The sequence below is a fragment of the Alligator sinensis genome, unplaced genomic scaffold (assembly GCF_000455745.1).
Source record: "Alligator sinensis unplaced genomic scaffold, ASM45574v1 scaffold1059_1, whole genome shotgun sequence".
Taxonomy (NCBI): domain Eukaryota; kingdom Metazoa; phylum Chordata; order Crocodylia; family Alligatoridae; genus Alligator; species Alligator sinensis.
The window spans coordinates 427,971-445,680 of NW_005842103.1; the positions used below are offsets into that span (position 1 = coordinate 427,971).

At 41.5% G+C, this 17,710-nt stretch overlaps 1 protein-coding gene across 3 annotated transcripts in view; it reads left to right on the forward strand.

Annotated features, from left to right (window-relative positions):
* The window catches only part of TEX11 (testis expressed 11), a 59,709-nt gene that overhangs the window by 12,697 nt on the left and 29,302 nt on the right, over positions 1–17,710 (forward strand). For all 3 annotated transcript variants that reach the window (XM_025205079.1, XM_025205080.1, XM_025205078.1), the window contains exons 8-15: positions 1,850–1,935; positions 3,988–4,045; positions 6,427–6,522; positions 7,822–7,903; positions 8,534–8,612; positions 10,590–10,741; positions 12,795–12,880; positions 15,625–15,762. In XM_025205079.1, the coding sequence (XP_025060864.1) occupies positions 1,850–1,935; positions 3,988–4,045; positions 6,427–6,522; positions 7,822–7,903; positions 8,534–8,612; positions 10,590–10,741; positions 12,795–12,880; positions 15,625–15,762 (777 nt within the window). The remainder of the gene's footprint in view (positions 1–1,849; positions 1,936–3,987; positions 4,046–6,426; positions 6,523–7,821; positions 7,904–8,533; positions 8,613–10,589; positions 10,742–12,794; positions 12,881–15,624; positions 15,763–17,710) is intronic.

Consider the following 17,710-nt stretch of genomic DNA (forward strand, 5'->3'; position numbering starts at 1 on the left):
TAAAAGATGTGATTTGCATTTATTTTAAGTAGGAACTAATGGTAATTGGAAGGATGAGAAAGAAAGAAGGAGCAAGCAGTTATTTTGACCTACGGGATGAAATCTCAGGAGTGCATCAATCACTTGTAGTTTAGAGGATTGTTGCTGGTGGAAAGAGCTAGTGATATGGCTGATATAGCCAGCCAGCTATTCAGCCATTCATCTGAGAAGCAGCTTTTAATTAATGCTTGCAACTCCTCTGTTCCAAGCATGTTAGTGGAGAAGATGTATGCCTCCAGAGCAGTAGTGTTTCAACCAGGTGTTGTGACACCCTGGAGTACCTTGAGATCCTTTCAGGGGTGCTGCAGGGCGCTATGTGGTGTTAGTACTGTTAGGTGTGCAACCACTATTCACAAGATAGAGAGAGGTAAGTAGCCGTGTTAGTCTGAGGTCAGACAGAAGGCAGGTAGATTTGTACCTTATAGAGTAAGTGCTAGTATTTCTCATATATAACACTTATATAGTATATAACTGCATGCTAATATACCTAATGCTATATATCTCTAATTTAGTTTGTAAGATACAGGTCTACCCTGCCTTCTGTCTCTCAAGATAAACCCAGAGGTTCCACAGAGGAATCTGTAGTATTGAAAACATTCCCACCTATGATCTTTCTGGGTTATTTGCAACAGAATATTTTTTCAGTTATTTTTCTGTAGTGAAAACAAAAATGAAAACTAAGAGCTGGCATTTTCTGAGGGGTGGCTTGAGTAGAAAATGCTTGGAACCACTGTTGTAGGGTTACGTTAGGGATCCTACCTTACTGGACACTTTACCTGCGGGGTTATCAACAAGTTAAATTATCTTTTGAGGAAGAAAATCACAGTTTTCCTTAATGTTGTGAAGCATTTTGGAGTCTGCTTCCACGAGTGACCGTTCTCTACTTGTGCATTGGCAGGTGACCTGTGCTTTTCTTTCCTGGCTGCAGGGAGATCAGAAAGAGATTTGTGTGTAGCAAGATAGGATTTTGCATGGTGGTGCTGTTGGCTTCACTGGAGAGATTCTTTTGGGTTCCTACATAGCACTTACAAGAGGCAGTGTTTACAGCTGGGAGAAGAAGTTATTCGAAAGACGAAGTTTTGTAAATGCTAACAGTTTATTTGCACTTGATTTTTGTTCTCATTCTGATTAAGTGATAACATTTGCAGATAATACTGAGGAGAGATTTTGGTGGACAGATGCCTTCCTCACAGAGAAGCTGGTGAAGCAGCAGTGGTCTGAGTAATCACATAAGACTGTATCTCCCCAAATCATGCAGAACAGTGGTTCCTGCTTTAATCCAAACGAAAATTACCCCCTTTCTCCCTCCTTTATACTCTGCCTTCCCTGTCCCTCCTACTTCTGAAAAAAACCAAAAAATTATTGTGGATATTGTGGAGGAGTTGTTGCCGCCTTCTTTCAGTCTTTTAAAAACACCTGTCTTGGCTTCAAGACATTCTTGTACCAGGCTTTTGGATAGGTTTTGTTATTTTTTTAAAATTCACTTTTAGTTCTCCATTTTTTCCTTTTGTATCCTAATTTTCTCTCTTATTTCTCTGCAGTTCTTTTTCAATGATGCATGTGAACTACAGTATGCTTGACCAGTTCTGCTGTTCTGTATGACCTTGGGAGATTTATTTATGTTGCTTTATTTTCTCATGGATCAAGACTCCAATTTTAGTCACGTTCCTTCACCTTCCTGCAAAATCACCTCCAACAGTAGTGGATAGAGCTTTGATATAAAAGGTGTTTTAACTGTGTCTGGAACTGAGCTGCCATAGATCTCAATAAGCCCCTTCAAGAACTGAAAAAACATTGTTTTTATTTGCAGACTTGTTACCTGTCTCTCCTTTGCTATAACTTTGGAGTGGAAACATATGAGCAGAAGAGGTATGAACAGAGCTCCTTCTGGCTCAGGTAATGTGTAAAGAAAAACTATGTGAAAAGCCTATTTCTGAGAAGAAAAAAAATGTGGCTGAAGAATAGAGAAAGGGAAACCCAAAATATTTTTAGTTTTGGGATTTAATAAAAAAATGGAAAACAATGAAAAACTTCTTAAAAATAAAAATTCTCATTGTTTAAAAAAACAGACCAACCATTTTTTCACAAAAATTGAGAATTTTCAGCTAGCTCTGGTATGAAATTAATTAGTTTAACACTCTAGCTGCCAGTCAAAGCAGAGCTTTATGCTGGTAATTGCTCCATTTTCAAGCACATTCTTAAATTCATATTTTGTTGCCTCACTTGCACATCACTGCTTTGCATGGATTTTCATATTTCTAAAAGGGGCCTTGTTGCATGCAGAAGTTATATTCATAGTTCTCCTTATTTGCAAACAAACTGCTTAGAGATGCAAAGAGAACCTGATGTAGGAGGACTGTTTCCAGATATTGTGCCTTTCATAATGCAGTGGTATATTGCTACATTTGAAGGGAAATGAAAGTGTTGAAAAATGCTGAAAATATCTATTTTGCCAGTATTACATCTATTTCTTGTAAATAGTCTTTGATTTTTTTTCCCGAAAGCAGATGCCCAACTATAAGCCCTAATTGTGTTGTTGGTGAAAATTACCTTGTTTCATGTATTAGTTCTCCTTGCTCTAGTGCTCTCAGTCACATTCACTGGCACAGAGCAGCTCCACAGCAGGCTTGGATACCTTTTCTGCCCACCTGCTGTCACAAGTGACCTTGAGTTATCACATTGTTGACAAACTAGAGAGAATCCAGAAATTAGCAACAAAAATTATTAAGGAACTGGATTTATTGGGATGAAAGATTAAGTGAGTTACATCTGTCTATTGTGGCTAAATGAAAACATGCTAACTACCTACAAATACTTACGGTATGTAAACTCTGTGGTGGGAAAGGAGGTTTCAGAAGTGGGTAAGTTAAGGTGCAGGGAAGTAGTGTATGAAGATTAAAAAAGAAAAGGAAAATTCAGGGTATCAGGAAAAATCCTCCTCAGAAAATTAGAAACCCTGTTTTTTAAAAATGACCCGTATAAGAAATCGAGTTGATGGTGTTCCTTCTAATCCCAAACATTAAGGTTGTATATGTGGAATCAGGGAAGGTATGTGGCAGTGTACAGTCTTAATTAAGGCTGATAGTTTGTTCTCTTTCTTGTAGTAGATGGGGCACTGAGTGCAGAAAAATGCCCCTGAGAAAATCTGAGTATGAAATCAATCTTCCACAAAATACCAACATTTTCTGGACAGAATGATTTGACACCCTCTAGTGGGGATAAGGTTATCTCAAAATGAGAATATTATCAGATCTGGAAACACATTCCCAGCAAGACTGTTTTTGTTTTTAAATCCCTAGTTCTCTCTTTGTACCACTCATGTACCACATGTTACGGAGCTTTAATTTTCTGGTGTTAACCTCCAAGCCCGTCTGTGCTGTGTTTAGTTTTTTTGGAAAATACTGGGAATCAAGTATTCTAGGTTCTGTTTCTGGCTCTGCTGCTGACTTAACTGTAATCTTGGCCAATATTACTTGATCCTCTGTATCTTAGTTTTTTCACCTATCAGGTCAGAACGGCTGTCTTTACCTACCTTAAAAGTGGGGAGTGGGTCAGGATGTATCTGGAACATAACTAAAATTGGAGTATAAAGGGCCACAAAGGACTGATTTAAGTCACAGGGCTTTACCACAAAATGCCTAGTCTGTGGTAGATGCCCTTGTGCACATTCTTACTGTATGGTATGTGGAAGCAAAACCATGGTAGCTTCCTCCTCTTTCATTAAGTCAGTAGGCTACCATGAGTTAGTTTCCAAATGCTGCCAGCCAAGATCATGCAAGTGGGCAGTTACTGTAGTATAGCTGACCTGCAGTAAAGGCCTACTCTTTTGTAGTCATGGTAATTTTTTTGTATGTAATATATTAGGGATGTCAGAGATATGGAACCATATCATCTGGCCCCATTGCTCCCTGATTTTTTCTGATTCTAGTTTTCCTTTATCAATGGTAGCCAGAGCTATGAAATTGGGAAGATGGATAAGAGATACTCTACTGGGCAAGAAATGCAGGTAAGAAATATATATAGTTAGAAGCTTCTGAACTACTAACGCATCAGTAGGAAGATGTAATTATTGCCATCACTTTAACCTTACTGTGTAGCACACATTGTCTCCACAAAGCCTGTCTGGAGTGTGCACAACTGCACCAGAGGTTCTTAGTCATGATTTTCAAAAGTGTCTGATAGCTAGACTGCAGAATTGAAGTATCATTCAATTGATACTTCATCAGATCCCAGGTGCAGTCAGAGAGAGCAGAAATTGAAATTACAGCCTTAATCACATTTGCATTTAGGTTTTTATACAGATAAAATGTTAGTACATTGACACACTATACCAGCTAGCATCTCTGGAGAAGAATTACAGCAGAACCCAGAGCAGTTGTATTACTGCTATTAGAGTACTGTGTCCAGTTGTGGTATCCACACTTTAGGAAGAATCTGGAAATAATGGAGACAGCAAAGGAGAGCCATAAAAATGGTTGCTGTCCTAGAAAGCAAGACTTTATTGGATAAAGCTTAAAAGCTCAACTTATTCTTGTTATTGGAGAGACATTTGGGAGGTTACTTGATGACCTGTATTGTGTATTGGAACTTGCGTATGGAGAGGTATGATAGAGGAGGACTTTTCAGCCTTGCTGACAAAAGCATAACAAATGCCAGTGGTGGGAAGATGAAGTGAAGCAAATTCAACCGTAATATCAGAACATGTTTCCCAGAAATGAGGGTAGCCCTAAAACTGGATACTAGGGAAGATGGTGAACTACTGCTGCTTACAGTTTTTAAGACAAAACCAGATGCATTTCTAAATGAGATGTTTTAAGTTAATTTCTGGGGTGAACCTTAAGGCCTTCTTATGTGAGAATTGGGGATGCATAGTCACGGTTGTCCCTTTGGCTTTGGAATCTGTGAGTCATGGGCCATGTGGAGAGCAGGGTTTCCTGTATTTCCATCAACATACTTAAGACTTGAGGCTTGGCATAAAGCCACTGATTATAACCACATTTTATGCTCAGGGTTTTAACTACTTGTATGCAGGGGTCAGGAAGAATGATCTCCCTTGATGCCCAGTTAGCATAATTCAGTGTGTGCACACGTGTGTATGTGTATGCATGTGTGTATTGGGGGGTGGGGTCAGACACATAGGAGATTAGAATATTGGATGGGATGGACCAGTGATCCAGGGTGAATTTTTTTTTTTTCAGATGCCTACCTGGTGTGTCTTGCTCAGGTGTTCAGCATCATTCTGATAACCAGATTTGGGGTCAGGGATGAAGTTCCCTGCAGGTCCCGTACATGGAGACTTTTGCATTTTCCCAGTTCTTCTGAAACATAAAGGCTTGGTTTGCTGGCTAGGATTATCTGGGTATGTTTCACCCAGGGCATGTCTACACGTGCTTTTTACGTGCACCTAAACTAAATACGCATTTGTCTAATGCACATCATGGCAATTTAGACATGCGTCTATACCTGCACACATTAAGGCGTATTAATGAGGTGTGTGGACCGACTTGGAACTAAAGTTAGTCCCAAGTAAGTCGACATAGAGAGCATTAATGTGCCTTAGTGCATCTACATGTGCATTAAGGTGCTTTAGCTATTTGTGCCTAAATTTGATACCTGCTTTTGCAGGTGAATTTAGGTGTGAATAGCCTAAAATTGTGATTTTAAGGCGCCTTAAGGGTGTGCATGTTTAGACCCGCAACCTTAAGTGCCTTAAAAATGGCTAATGTGCCTTAAATCAGCACGTGTAGACACATCCCCAGTTCTCCTCTTCTCTGCCTGTAATGCACAGAAATGTTTTTTTTCTGAGGATTGAATTGGTTTAAATAACTAGAGGGATTGGGCTCACTATAGGAGGATCTGCATGAAACTTAATGGTACTTGGTATACAGGAGGTCAGATTCAATGGTGTACTCATTGTTTTGGCCTGTATCTCTATGACACCAAGAGGTTTGTCTTTACTGGGAAAAGTGGTCATGGAAAGTCAGATATTGTGAATATGTGTTAGCAGAGCCTGACCTAAATTCACCCTTTCCCTTAGGGCAGATCAACCCAGAACTTGACCAAGTAAATTGAGCTAAAGGTTCTCTGAATCTTCACTAGGAAAAAGGTCAAGTATAGGTTAGGCTTAGCCACCAGCATCCCTTGTCAAGACAGCCTGAGAAAATACATGGATGCAATTATTTGTGTAGTCCTTAGCATCCTCAATCAAGGAACAACACATTATGCTAGGCCTTTTACAGCCAATTAGTAAAAAGATAGGCCTTTGACCTATAGAACTTCTTGTCCAAACATTTATGTTTCAGCATCTCATTTTTCAGCCCTTTGTGCAGTATTCAGGTGCCATTCATGGTTATTCTGCTTAAATATACATTTTGTCCTTTTTTCTAGGCTAAAGTTCTGCGGTTATTAGCCACTGTCTACTTGGAATGGGATTGCAAGGTGTATCAAGACAAGGCTCTGCAGGCTATAAGCTTGGCTAACAAGGTCGTAACTTCCTGTAATGTCTAATCCACACAGTAGCTAACCTCTTTTTGGTCTGTTTGCCTAATAATGGAATGTGATAAATTAATCACTAGAGTGTCTCAGTTGAAATCGGGGGAGTTGCATCAGAGGTGACTTCGACATTGAGTAATAGCTGTGTTTTCTTTACATCAGTTGCCATATTCATAAGCTCATATTGCGCTGGTGGCTCTTGCTGTAAAGCAGCACTGCTGAGTTTTACAGGTTATGCATCTGTTCCTGCTGTGTATTTCCATCTGTAATGGACTCCTGTTGATCATGATGTGGCTGGCACTTTTCTGGCATATACCCAAGAAAGCTGCATGTGTTAAGTGGACTTCAGTAGCGGTTCATGTGAGATTTGGGAACTTGGCTTTTCAGATGCCAGACTGGGAAACAATAAAACGTTGGACTTGTAGAAATTCTCTTTGTCAGTTAATTTCATGCTTCTGTCCCATCAGATTAACTGGTACAAATTAAATCATGGTAGCATTTGTCTTTGTTTACCCATCATTTACCATGAATTTCTGTATTTCCTTCATTACGATTAAAATTGCATCGCACCAAAATCCCAACATCATCATTGAGTATTTTGGATTTAGTCATGTTGACTGTTTTCACAGAGTATTTCACCAGGCTCATGAATTATGGCAGCCCTGAGTACTAGTGAAGCTGTGGCATTTTTCAACTTTTGTGAAAATAATAATAATCCTCCCCAGCGTTCCAAAATCATTTCATGCACATTCCATCATTGTTGTTTGAGCTGTCTGGTTCTGTAAGCATGTTAGAGTCAGAATTACTAATTGGTTGGAGGGAGCTTGACATAGTGAAAAAGGGCACAGGACTGAGCATCAGAAGACCTGACTTAAACCACAGGCGGGGGACAAGCTAATTTGGCCTCACTGCAGACTTTCAGGCCCTCTCTGCTGTTGTTTGGAAGTGCTTGAACATGTTTGAGTGGATCCAGCTACATCAGATTTCTGTGTTTTGATTTTGAGCTGTCCTCAGAATCTTTTTGGTAGCATAAAATTAAGAAACAGAATAAAAAAACATAGACATCAAGTTTGTCATGAGTAATTATCACCTTCTGGGAGGAAAGATTACTATTTCTCCAGAAGAAAAGATTACACTTATTATTTATGGCCCTATCACTTCAGAAACTCAAGCTTAGACTGGACAGTACTGTATGTTGCGAGGACTCTAATAGGAGCTAGCTAAAATTGTTCTTTGAGTTCATAAACAATTTGGCTGTCCAAAATAATGCTTTTGTTTCTTAATGTGCAGGAGAATTTGCATCCAGCTGGGTTTTTCTTGAAAATTCAAATCCTTCTGAAAAGTGGAGCAGCTGATGAAGACCTCAGTACAGGTATCACAGTTCTGTGTTTGATTCAGAACAGGATCATAATATTCCATGCCCAAGAAACAAGGCTAAATGTTGTTAGGGCAAGAGCAAAATCACTGCACAGTCTACTTCAGGAGAAAGGGACTTAATTTGCCAAATGTCACAGTCTGGTTTTCGGGTATGTGTGATGTGGAAATCTGTCTGATATTACTATAGCATCATGGGAACGCTGCTGCAATGAAATTTTGAGTTGGAAGAAAAAATGTATTTTGTAGTTGATTGAGAGTTTAAATGCATTTCCCCAGGGAGGACAGACCCTGGAGCTTGTGAGAACTAAAAGATAGAACAGATGCAGCAGCGTAAGCAGTGAAGAGTGAATATGGTGTCAGTTACTGAAATAGTCCTTCCTGTTCAAGGATGAGGCACAGGTTCAGGGAGAAACATAAAGAGGAAGCTTACACTATTGCTGCCTGTTATGCTTTTGTTTTGAGTAGACTGAGGACTTATGTCCCAGAGCTGTCAGCTTGGAACTCTTCATTAGTACCAATTAGAAACGAAAGTGAAAACATGAGGAATGAGAAGGCAAGGGACATGAGCAAGCAGTTCATTTTCCTTGATGTGTCAGTAATCTTTACTGTTCCCTCCTCTTTCTAGCTATTGCTGAAATTATGCACCACGAGGTATCTTTAGATTTCTGCTTGAACACTGCTAAGATGCTGCTGGAACACAACAGGTAGTGGAACCTTCTTATCCCCTGTATCAGAGGGAAAACATGTTGTTTTTCCGAGATGAATGATTCCTCGCTATTTGAAATAACGTTTACCATCAAATAACAGTGAACAAGTAAAGAGGTGCCATGACTGAAATTTTCAAACGATATAAATCATTAAGGCTAGTTTATGAAAAAATTGCAATTTACAAGTCTTTAGAACCACATCTCCTTTTAGAGATGGAGAGGTTATTCACTGTGCTTTTTAGCTTTAAAAAAAACCCCCCTCAAAATATTTTATGTATATAGAGAGAGGAGAGATGGGTGATATTCTCTGGTTTGTTAAAGTCTCTTTGCACTGTGCACTAACTGGCCAGAGAAAGCCACTGGAGAGTTTCCCACAGGCAAGAGAACTTTTTGCTAGTGGAAACTGGAAGAGCAGGGTGTGCCATCTCCTGTACTAGCCAGCCACTCCACTTCCCAGCATAGGTGGGTCAGGGCTGTGCATGTCAAGAGCATGCCATGCCATGGAACGTCCTGGGAGGGAGACATGGTATGTCTTGTTTTCTGTTGGCATGAATATGACTGTCTCCATTTAGCTGTAACTTGTGCTGGTGGGCGTCAGCAGGCTCTGAATTATGAGACTGCAACTGGCTGCCTACCAGTTTCCCTCCAAGTTGTCCAACCACTGCTCAGAAAGAGTGAGCAATCCATGCCCATGTGATGGTGGGGGTTTTTTTTTCAGGTGATGTGATACTGCTGTTTAGGGCCTGCTTTAAATTTTCTTTACAAATTTCTCGTCAAGTCTGCCTACTTCTCAGATTTGGCAGCACTGTTGTGTAATGGGCTGCGGGATATTTTGGTACACTAGTAAGTAGCTAGACAAAACCAAAACAGAAAATATTTTTGGTCAAATTCAGTATCTACCTCTGTCATTACTTGTTCAGCTTTAGTAGTTTTCTTGGTAGGGACAAATTAGGATAGAAGACCAACATGACAAATAATGTTACAGAACATGTTTACCTAGGAGTGTCTCTAGATGATTGGTGATCACCACACCTTTGGGAGAATAATAAGATAGCTAGTAATGCACTTCAAATGAATGTCTAGCCACTCTATTAAGAGCCTTCCTAGGGATTAACACTTACTCTGCAAGGCTATATCTTTTGGCATTTGCCTTGATGGGCCCTGTAACAACAGGCATGGTTCTTATGAGGGTGTTGCAAAGTGCTCCCTTCTTTCAGGGTTTGGGCACTTTACCCCATAGTGCTTCTAGTTCCTTCCCATGATGTACTGAGCATAGGGCTAAACTCTGAGTCCATGTGTGATAGCATAGCTGCAAATAAGATTCCCAATGGCCTAAATCAAAAACTGAAGGTTTTGAAATACTGATCTTGCTGCCTGCAGTTTTGGAAACAAAAAAAGTAAGAGTCTGGATGATAAGAAATGGCTGTAAGTAAGGAAGTTCCATTTCCTCTATTTTCACTTTTTGTTTCTGGTTTTGAATGCATAAAGCTATGCAGAACAGTGTTTTAACTTTACTTATAGCTTTCATTATTTTGTGGGCTTTAATTAGTCTTTGATTTTTTTTTAAATGTATGTGTTCATGGGTTAATGCAGCAGATTTATCCTGGGGCCAAATGAATGGTTACTGGTTAAAGAGCCAGTTCTCACACTGATCTGTGGAACACGTGGGGTGCGTGGTCTCTATCCTTGTCATCTTCAGAAGGGTGTATTTTCAGTCAGGCAGGTGGCATTGGATACTTGATATAGGAAGGGGATATTTCTCTCATTAGTTGCTCCACAGAATTAAAGAACTGGAGTATCTTTCTCTAATTAGTTGCTCCACAGAATTAAAGAACTGGAGAACAACTGAGTTAGGTTATCTGGATTCTTTTTTGTGAGAAGTAATCTGAGTGAGAAATGTATTCCGTGGGTGTATGTGTTAGTTCCCAGAGGAGAAAGCTAATAGCTCTTTCACAAATGCATCTTTGTGAACAGGGAGTTGGTGGGTTTTGATTTTCTGAAGTCTGTTGCTGGGCGATTCGAGTCCTCGCCTGACCTTGGAAAGGTCATCCTGCTCCACATCGAGTTCCTGTTGCAAAGAATGAGGGAGCCACTTGCCAAGCAGAAGATCGAAGACATCATTACAGGTTTGTGTCTGTCCAGCGCCTGCTGTCATTTGCTGAAGACAGGGATGAATTGGCTTAAATATTGAATCTGTCTCTTCCTTCTCATTACCCCCTACTTTCCTCCATCCTTTTTTCCCTGTTTCTCTTACTTTCTCTCTCACAGGCTGTCTCTGACTTGTAAAGAATAGCAACAATAACAGAACTAGATTTATTTCTAGCACAGGCCCTTCTCTGTGATTAGTCTGGGTAAACATACATTTTAGCTGCTTTAAAAGGGTGGGGGACACTGCTGCTAGGTAGTGAGCAACAGCAGTTACAAGCTGACTGGTGTTTCCACAATCCTGCTGTGACACAAGTTAGCTAAAACACTGCAACTTGAGGCTATTGATATCAGTGCAGTTGTTAAGTCCATCTATAGTGAGGGTGACCAGTAAGAGGGAAAGGACATACTGACATTTCTGCACAGTGCAGAGGCATGTGTCGCAGACTAGTCCTATCATTGTTAAAATGCATTGAGTGCAAATCCTTGTTAGACACCTTAATGAACCTGAATACATGTACTTAGCATCTGTATCTCTCATTATCCTCTTTGGCTGCTCACAACTGTAGAGAAGGAGGTCACTTTTTATTTAGAGGCCTAACTACAATGTTAGGAGTTTAATTTTGGGCTTTTAAGTTAAAAAGTGGCAGTGTGTGTGTGAAATGCTGTGTTTTTCCTCCAAAACGGCTGGAGGGCCACTTAGCAAGTTTTAGTGAGCTGTCCAGGGCCACAAGGGTAGCCCCGCCCCTTGACAGGTTCCCTGCCCCCCTGATTGCCACCTTGGGACTGGAAGTCCCACCCCTAACCTCTGACCTTTGCCACTAGAAGTTCCTCCCCTTGCCCCCAGAAATACTTCTTTTGGGAGGGGTGTTTGCCATCTTGGAACCCCACAAAAAATCGTATACTAAAAATCAAACATCTACTATAGCATAATTTAATTTAATTTTTAATTTTTTTCCCTGATTTACATGTGTTTGCATAGTTTATAGAGGTGATTGCATTATAGCTCAAAATAGTCTCATAATAGCTCAAAATAAAGTCTTATATATTGTATGTGGGGGGAGTTGGGGGTGTGTGTGGGGGGGTTATGGGAGTGTGGGGTATTTGTGTGTGGGATTTGTGGGGTGGTGGGGTTTATGGGTGTAAGTGGGTGTGGGCCTCTCTCCACCATGGTGCACAGCTTCCTCTGGCGGCAGCAGCAGCAGGAACAGCAGGCAGCGGGCCCTTGGGGTGCTCATGGCCCGCACCAGGCAAAGCCCCCCAGTGGCATGTGGCTCTGGCTGAGTCTGGGCAACTGCACATAGCAGCACAGAGCCCACCTGGCCCACCGGTGTGCACCTTCAAACCAGACCAGGTTGGCTGCAGGCCAGCATGTGGTGTTCCCAGCACTGCAGGTGGGAGCTGCGTGCCATTGGGCCATCGGGCCGTTTCACCCCATGCCTCCATGTGGGGCTTTCAGCACTCCAGCAGGGAACCACATTTGGAGGCACAGAGCCTGCCTGGCCGGATGGTGTACAGATGGGTGCCACGGAGAGCTGTGCGCCATTGGGCCAGGTGGGCTCCATGCTGAGTGCCGAGAGCCCCATACCATCCTCCCTCCCCCCCTGCAGGCAGGAGCTCCCCTCCCCACTCACCAGCTATCCAGTCACATGCCATCACGCTCAGTGCGTCCCCGTGGGGGTCCCAGCTGGAATGCTGGAAGCCCCATGGAGGTGGAAGCACAGAGCCCATCTGGTCTGATGGTATGTGACCTCTGAAAGCCCACCTCCTGTCAGCTTTCAGAGGGGCAGCCACGGGCTGGTAGTAACTGTTTTTTGGAGGGGCCCCATGGGCTGGATAGAAGGGCTTGCTGGGATAAATCCAGCGTGCAGGCCATATTTTGTCCACCCATGGTCTAGGAGATGGCAGAGCTACAAGTCACTACCTCCTTGGCTGGAGCTCTTGTTAAGTGTTTGACCACATTGTTTGTGAGTCTAGTTGTCAGCATAGCCTGTCGTCCTCAGATAATTCTAAGGTGTCTCTCGCTCTTCTCAGGTCACTACACAGGAAAACAACTGTCAGCTGAAACACTGAACCAACTGCACATCATTCTGTGGGACAGAGCTGCCAAGAACTATGAGGTTTGGGACTAGATGGGAACTTTGTTCTTTTCTTAAAAGACAAGTGGGTTACTTTTCTTGGCTTGTTTCCTGTGTGTTGTGTCTGTTCCTGGTTGGAGATAAATAATCCTAAATTTGCTGCTCCAACTGGAGTTTGCTTTATTTCTAGGCAGCAACTTACTCTTTTACATCACATTTAGCAACCCAAGTGTGGTCTTGTTTTAGGATTTTTGCTCAGGAGTATAATTATTGCCAGACTAGATTTAGCTGATAAGTCCATCACTACCTGATGATTCAGAAGAGGGTATAGGAACCTTATAATAAATAATTCACTTAGCAAATAATCTGCCTGTGGATAGTCACTTTCCTAACCCCTATCAGTTGATGATGGACTAATGAGGATTTTTTTCCCTTTAGCTTATGCAAGGTATTGGTGGATATTTGCATTATTTATATCAATATCCAATTCTTTTTTTGAATTGTCAAAAACTCTTGGACTTAGTGATGTTTTGTGGCACTGAATTCCATTGATTAATTATAGGCTGTGCAGAGAAATATTTTTCCTTTAGCAGCCTGGCCATCTGCTGCCTTTTTTGCTCAGTGCCTCAGCTTCCCAGATGATATTTCTGACAGATGCATTCATTTTTGTGCAAGAAGGTAAAAGTTTTGTTTATGTCCCTGAGTTTAAGTGAATTTTAAAGGGCTCATAATTCTTTAAACCCCACTTATAGAAACAGAACATTACAGGGACAGATGAAAATGGATCTTTTAATAATACCCATGTAACCCAGAGAGTTATCATGAAATAACCAAGGATTGGTAGCTTGTCAACTGCTCTCTGGGACTGCACATGTGTCCATACTTACTCTGTGGTGAATGAAAGCGAAATTGTGACAGCTAACCCCTCTTTCACTGGGGGTTAAGTTTTCGCACATTGGCTTCCATTCACCACAGAAGAGGCAGAGGGGTGCTGCAGACAAGTCACCCATCCTGCAAACCCTGATTAATTTCAAAGCAGGTCTGTTCTAAGCAGTGAATGAGGCAGGGTCCTACTGCATATACATCTGTGTAATTAAGAAAGAACAGTCAGTCATATAATTGAGGGCTCTGATCGTATTACATGAGGAAACTCAGTTTCTTGACTTTGCAACCATGATAATGTTTTGTAACATAGCATTTTATGTCATTTTCAAGGCTTTTAAAAAAGCAAACTGAAGAATGCAGAAATTCCATCATGTAGCTTCAGGCTGATATAAGATGGGCTGTTAGCAAGACTGGAATCCTCATATTCATCACACAAGTTCCTGCCACTGGAACTAATAGAGTAACTCACATCAGTAGCAGGTTTCATCCTTTCTGTGGACTAGCATGAGAGTGGGATGGTACATTCACCTTGCCAGTGGATTTCACAGCTGTTTGCTGACAGCAGAGGACTTGTGAGACTGCAGACTCTAGGGTCCCTCCCAGGATTTAGAAGCGTCTGTGTTCTAACAAGCACAGATTCTTCTGCCTCTTACCCAGAGTTTGAGCCCTTCTTCGCCATCTCCTCCAATCTGATCCTGGTCCAGTCCCATCTCTTCCTCACTCTTGGCTCATGGACCCAGTCCTGTTCTTGTCTACCTAGACCCAGTCTCTAGTTCTTAGCTTCTTATTCTAGTTCCTGTCTGCTTGTCCAGCAGCCTTTGTCTCTTTCTCCATGCTTGGTTTAAGTCCAAGTTTTCCTCTCCATTCCTGGTTTCTTACCCTCCACATCTAGTTCTACTCTTCTTGCCCAGTCACTCTGTTCTGCCTTTGTTCCTTATCTGCTCAGTCCCTCCCTTCTCTGTCCTCTGGCACTTTAAAACTGCAGAAATGAGGAAAAGACAAGGTGCTTCAACCCAAAATTATTTCAAATTAGATTTACTTAGTAATGAAATGCAGTAACATGCTGGTAAATATAGCAGCTCCATGAAAAAAACCTGTTGTTCATTCCATTAGAGCTTAGATAGCTGTGTGACCTTCCTGAGGAATGTTCCAATTATGGGGATTTTCAGAACAGCTAAATGATCCCCTGATCATATGTTTGTTCAACACTGCGCCTCAAAGAAACTGTGGAAAGACAATTCTTCAGTCATTTACGAGGACACTAAATTCCCACTGCCTGAGGAGCACTGTTTAGGAATTACCTAATATATATGAACAGGCACGTACATAAGGAAAAACTGTTACCTATATACAAATTATAATTCTTTAAGGTGTATTATGCACACGCATATTCCATGACCCTACTACTGTGGCACATAGCATTGTCAAGATTGTGATGGCAAAGAAATTGAGGATTGGTTGGAGTGGCCAGAACTATTTATTTTCTTGCACAAGGATGTTTGTGATGAACACAGAACCCCAAAAATAACTGCATGTCACTGCTGCCTCAAGTACACTGGACAGCCACCCACTTTTGGTGAAATACAGGGGCAATTCTTTATTGGGCAAAAGTTGCCGTTACCTCCCATTCCATTACTTGCTGTGGATCATAAGGGGACCATTTCTTTCTTGAGGCACTGATTCTGTTTCCTATTTGTGTCAACTCTCTACAAAAGAACCCATCTTTTTACTGGATCATTTGGTGCTGTTTGAGTGGAAAAGGTTACGTTAGAAATGGTGGTTGTATTTAACATGTGTGATTATCTGAATATTTTGGTTGGTCCCTCTGAAGTCTGTAGTTTAGCCTAGGAAAATGTAATTTAGACACCATTGGACTTTTTTGTTTGTTTTTAATTTTCTAGGCAAAAAACTACCCTGAAGCTCTTCAGTGGTACAACTATTCTCTCAGCTTCTATTCATCTGGGCAGATAGATCAGAATTTGGCTAAGCTGAAGAGGAACATGGCTTCCTGCTATCTTCATCTGAAACAACTTGAGAAGGTACTTCATTCATTCATTCATTCATTCATTCATTCATATAGCAGTGCCATTGGGCCTTGATTAAAAATTCTGAAAGGGCAAAGTCATTTCCAGAGGTGCAGGATTACCCCAGCAGTCAATGCTAATGTTTTAAAATAAAGCTTTGTATCAATTTCAGTGGACTAAGTGGGTCCATGTGACCCAGTCATTTTACAATGTTAAACAGTTCCTCAAGGTTTGGGAACTGGAGTAGAGAGCCCTTAGCCTGCTTAGTCATGAACAAGCAATCACCATAAAATCTTTTTAACCTTTCATTAAAGATACAGAAGGAAGGAAGAACAAGTAAAGCATTTGAAATAAAGTATAATATAAGGCTTTCATTTTAACATCATCCCCTTTGCCCCTTCTCTTAGCAGGAGAGAATTTTTATAGGGAAATCTGCATTTTTGATAGATGGTATTAAAGGTATCATAAACAGTCCTTTTTAGGGAATGAGAAAGTTTGTTGAGATGGGAACTGTTGTAGGACTCTCATCCTGCTTCATGGAAGACAGAACAAGAAAAACACAAAAGGGGGGAAGAGCATGGAAACGTAGCAAGGATAGAAAACCTAGGTTCTGTTTCTGGGGCTGACTCCCACTTGCAAACCTCCCTGTTGGAGAAAGAGAGTCTATGCAAAGTCTTATCAGCCATTCTAAAACTTGACAAACTTGTAGCAGGGTCAGGTTGCTTAAAGTATTGTTCATTGCTTTCTTGCTGGTCATTGGCTTAGCCCTACATTGCAAAAGATGCAGTTTTGGCTAAGTCAGAATCCTGTTAAGCAGAAGGAAAAAAGGAAGAGATAGAAGAAATAAGGTAGGGAAGGAAAAGGAGACCTGAGGGAGGAAGTAACAGCAGAAATGCAAGTTTCACTTTCCTGGTTGTTTTCTGGGCTCAGCCAGAGCTGATGCAGTTGACAATGTCATCAGTGTTCTTCTCTTTGTCTTGTCCATCTCTTCAGGAGCTGTCAGGATGTGGCCCAGTGGTGTTGTGGTGGGTCCCCAGTGCTCAGGACACAGTGTGGGTGGTAGCTGTGGTAGTAGACCTCTCTCCTTCCAATGGACTCATTCTCCTGTGTCCTATCAATTGCTGAACCACAAAAAAGTGAGGGGTAGAACAGCCCATTCTCTCAGTATTTTGCTCACTAGCTCAGTCAAGCTTATGATGCACCAGTTTTGATCCATTGATTTCTTGTCCTGACTTAATGTAATCACAATGGCTGAAAGCCTCAGGGTAAAGGTACTTAGCTAGGGGGTCAGCAACCTGAAGTTCACTGATAATGCTGATCTGCTGGATGCAGAGAATAAGAGTTTTTAGAACCAGGTGGATGCCCTTCATAGGAGGACTGAATCAGCTGTCTGCCACAGGAGAAGGGAAGAGACTTATGCAAGCATTAAAATAGGTAGGTGCAAGGTGTTGTCACGGACAGCTTAATTTACCTGGGAATCCACATCAGCTGGAACAGTATATTTCTGGTGCAGGGTACCTTAGATGGCCTGATACTGGTTGGGGGACAGTAGACTCTCCCAAGGCACAGAAATCCAACTGTTCAAGTTGTACATGTTTGCACTCCTGCTGTATGTGGCAAAGGCATGGATCTTCAAGGAGACCCACACATGAAGATGCTGACCTTTGAAGTGAAATTTTATGTACCATTGTTTGTGGTCAGTTAGCAGGAACATGTCAGAAATCAGATGATCACAAATAATCAGTACAAAAGAGACATTTGAGGACACAGCAATGAAGAAGAAGCTCTGGTTGTTTTGTGACATCTGCCAGATGGAGATGATCACCTGCTAAAGGTTGTGCTCAGCCTGGTAGAGGGCAGCAGAACGGGAGGCAGACCATGCTACTCTGGCTAGATGACATAACAGAATGGTACAGTATGGTGAAAATCAACAGATTCTAAATGCTGAAGCACAAGACAGAGA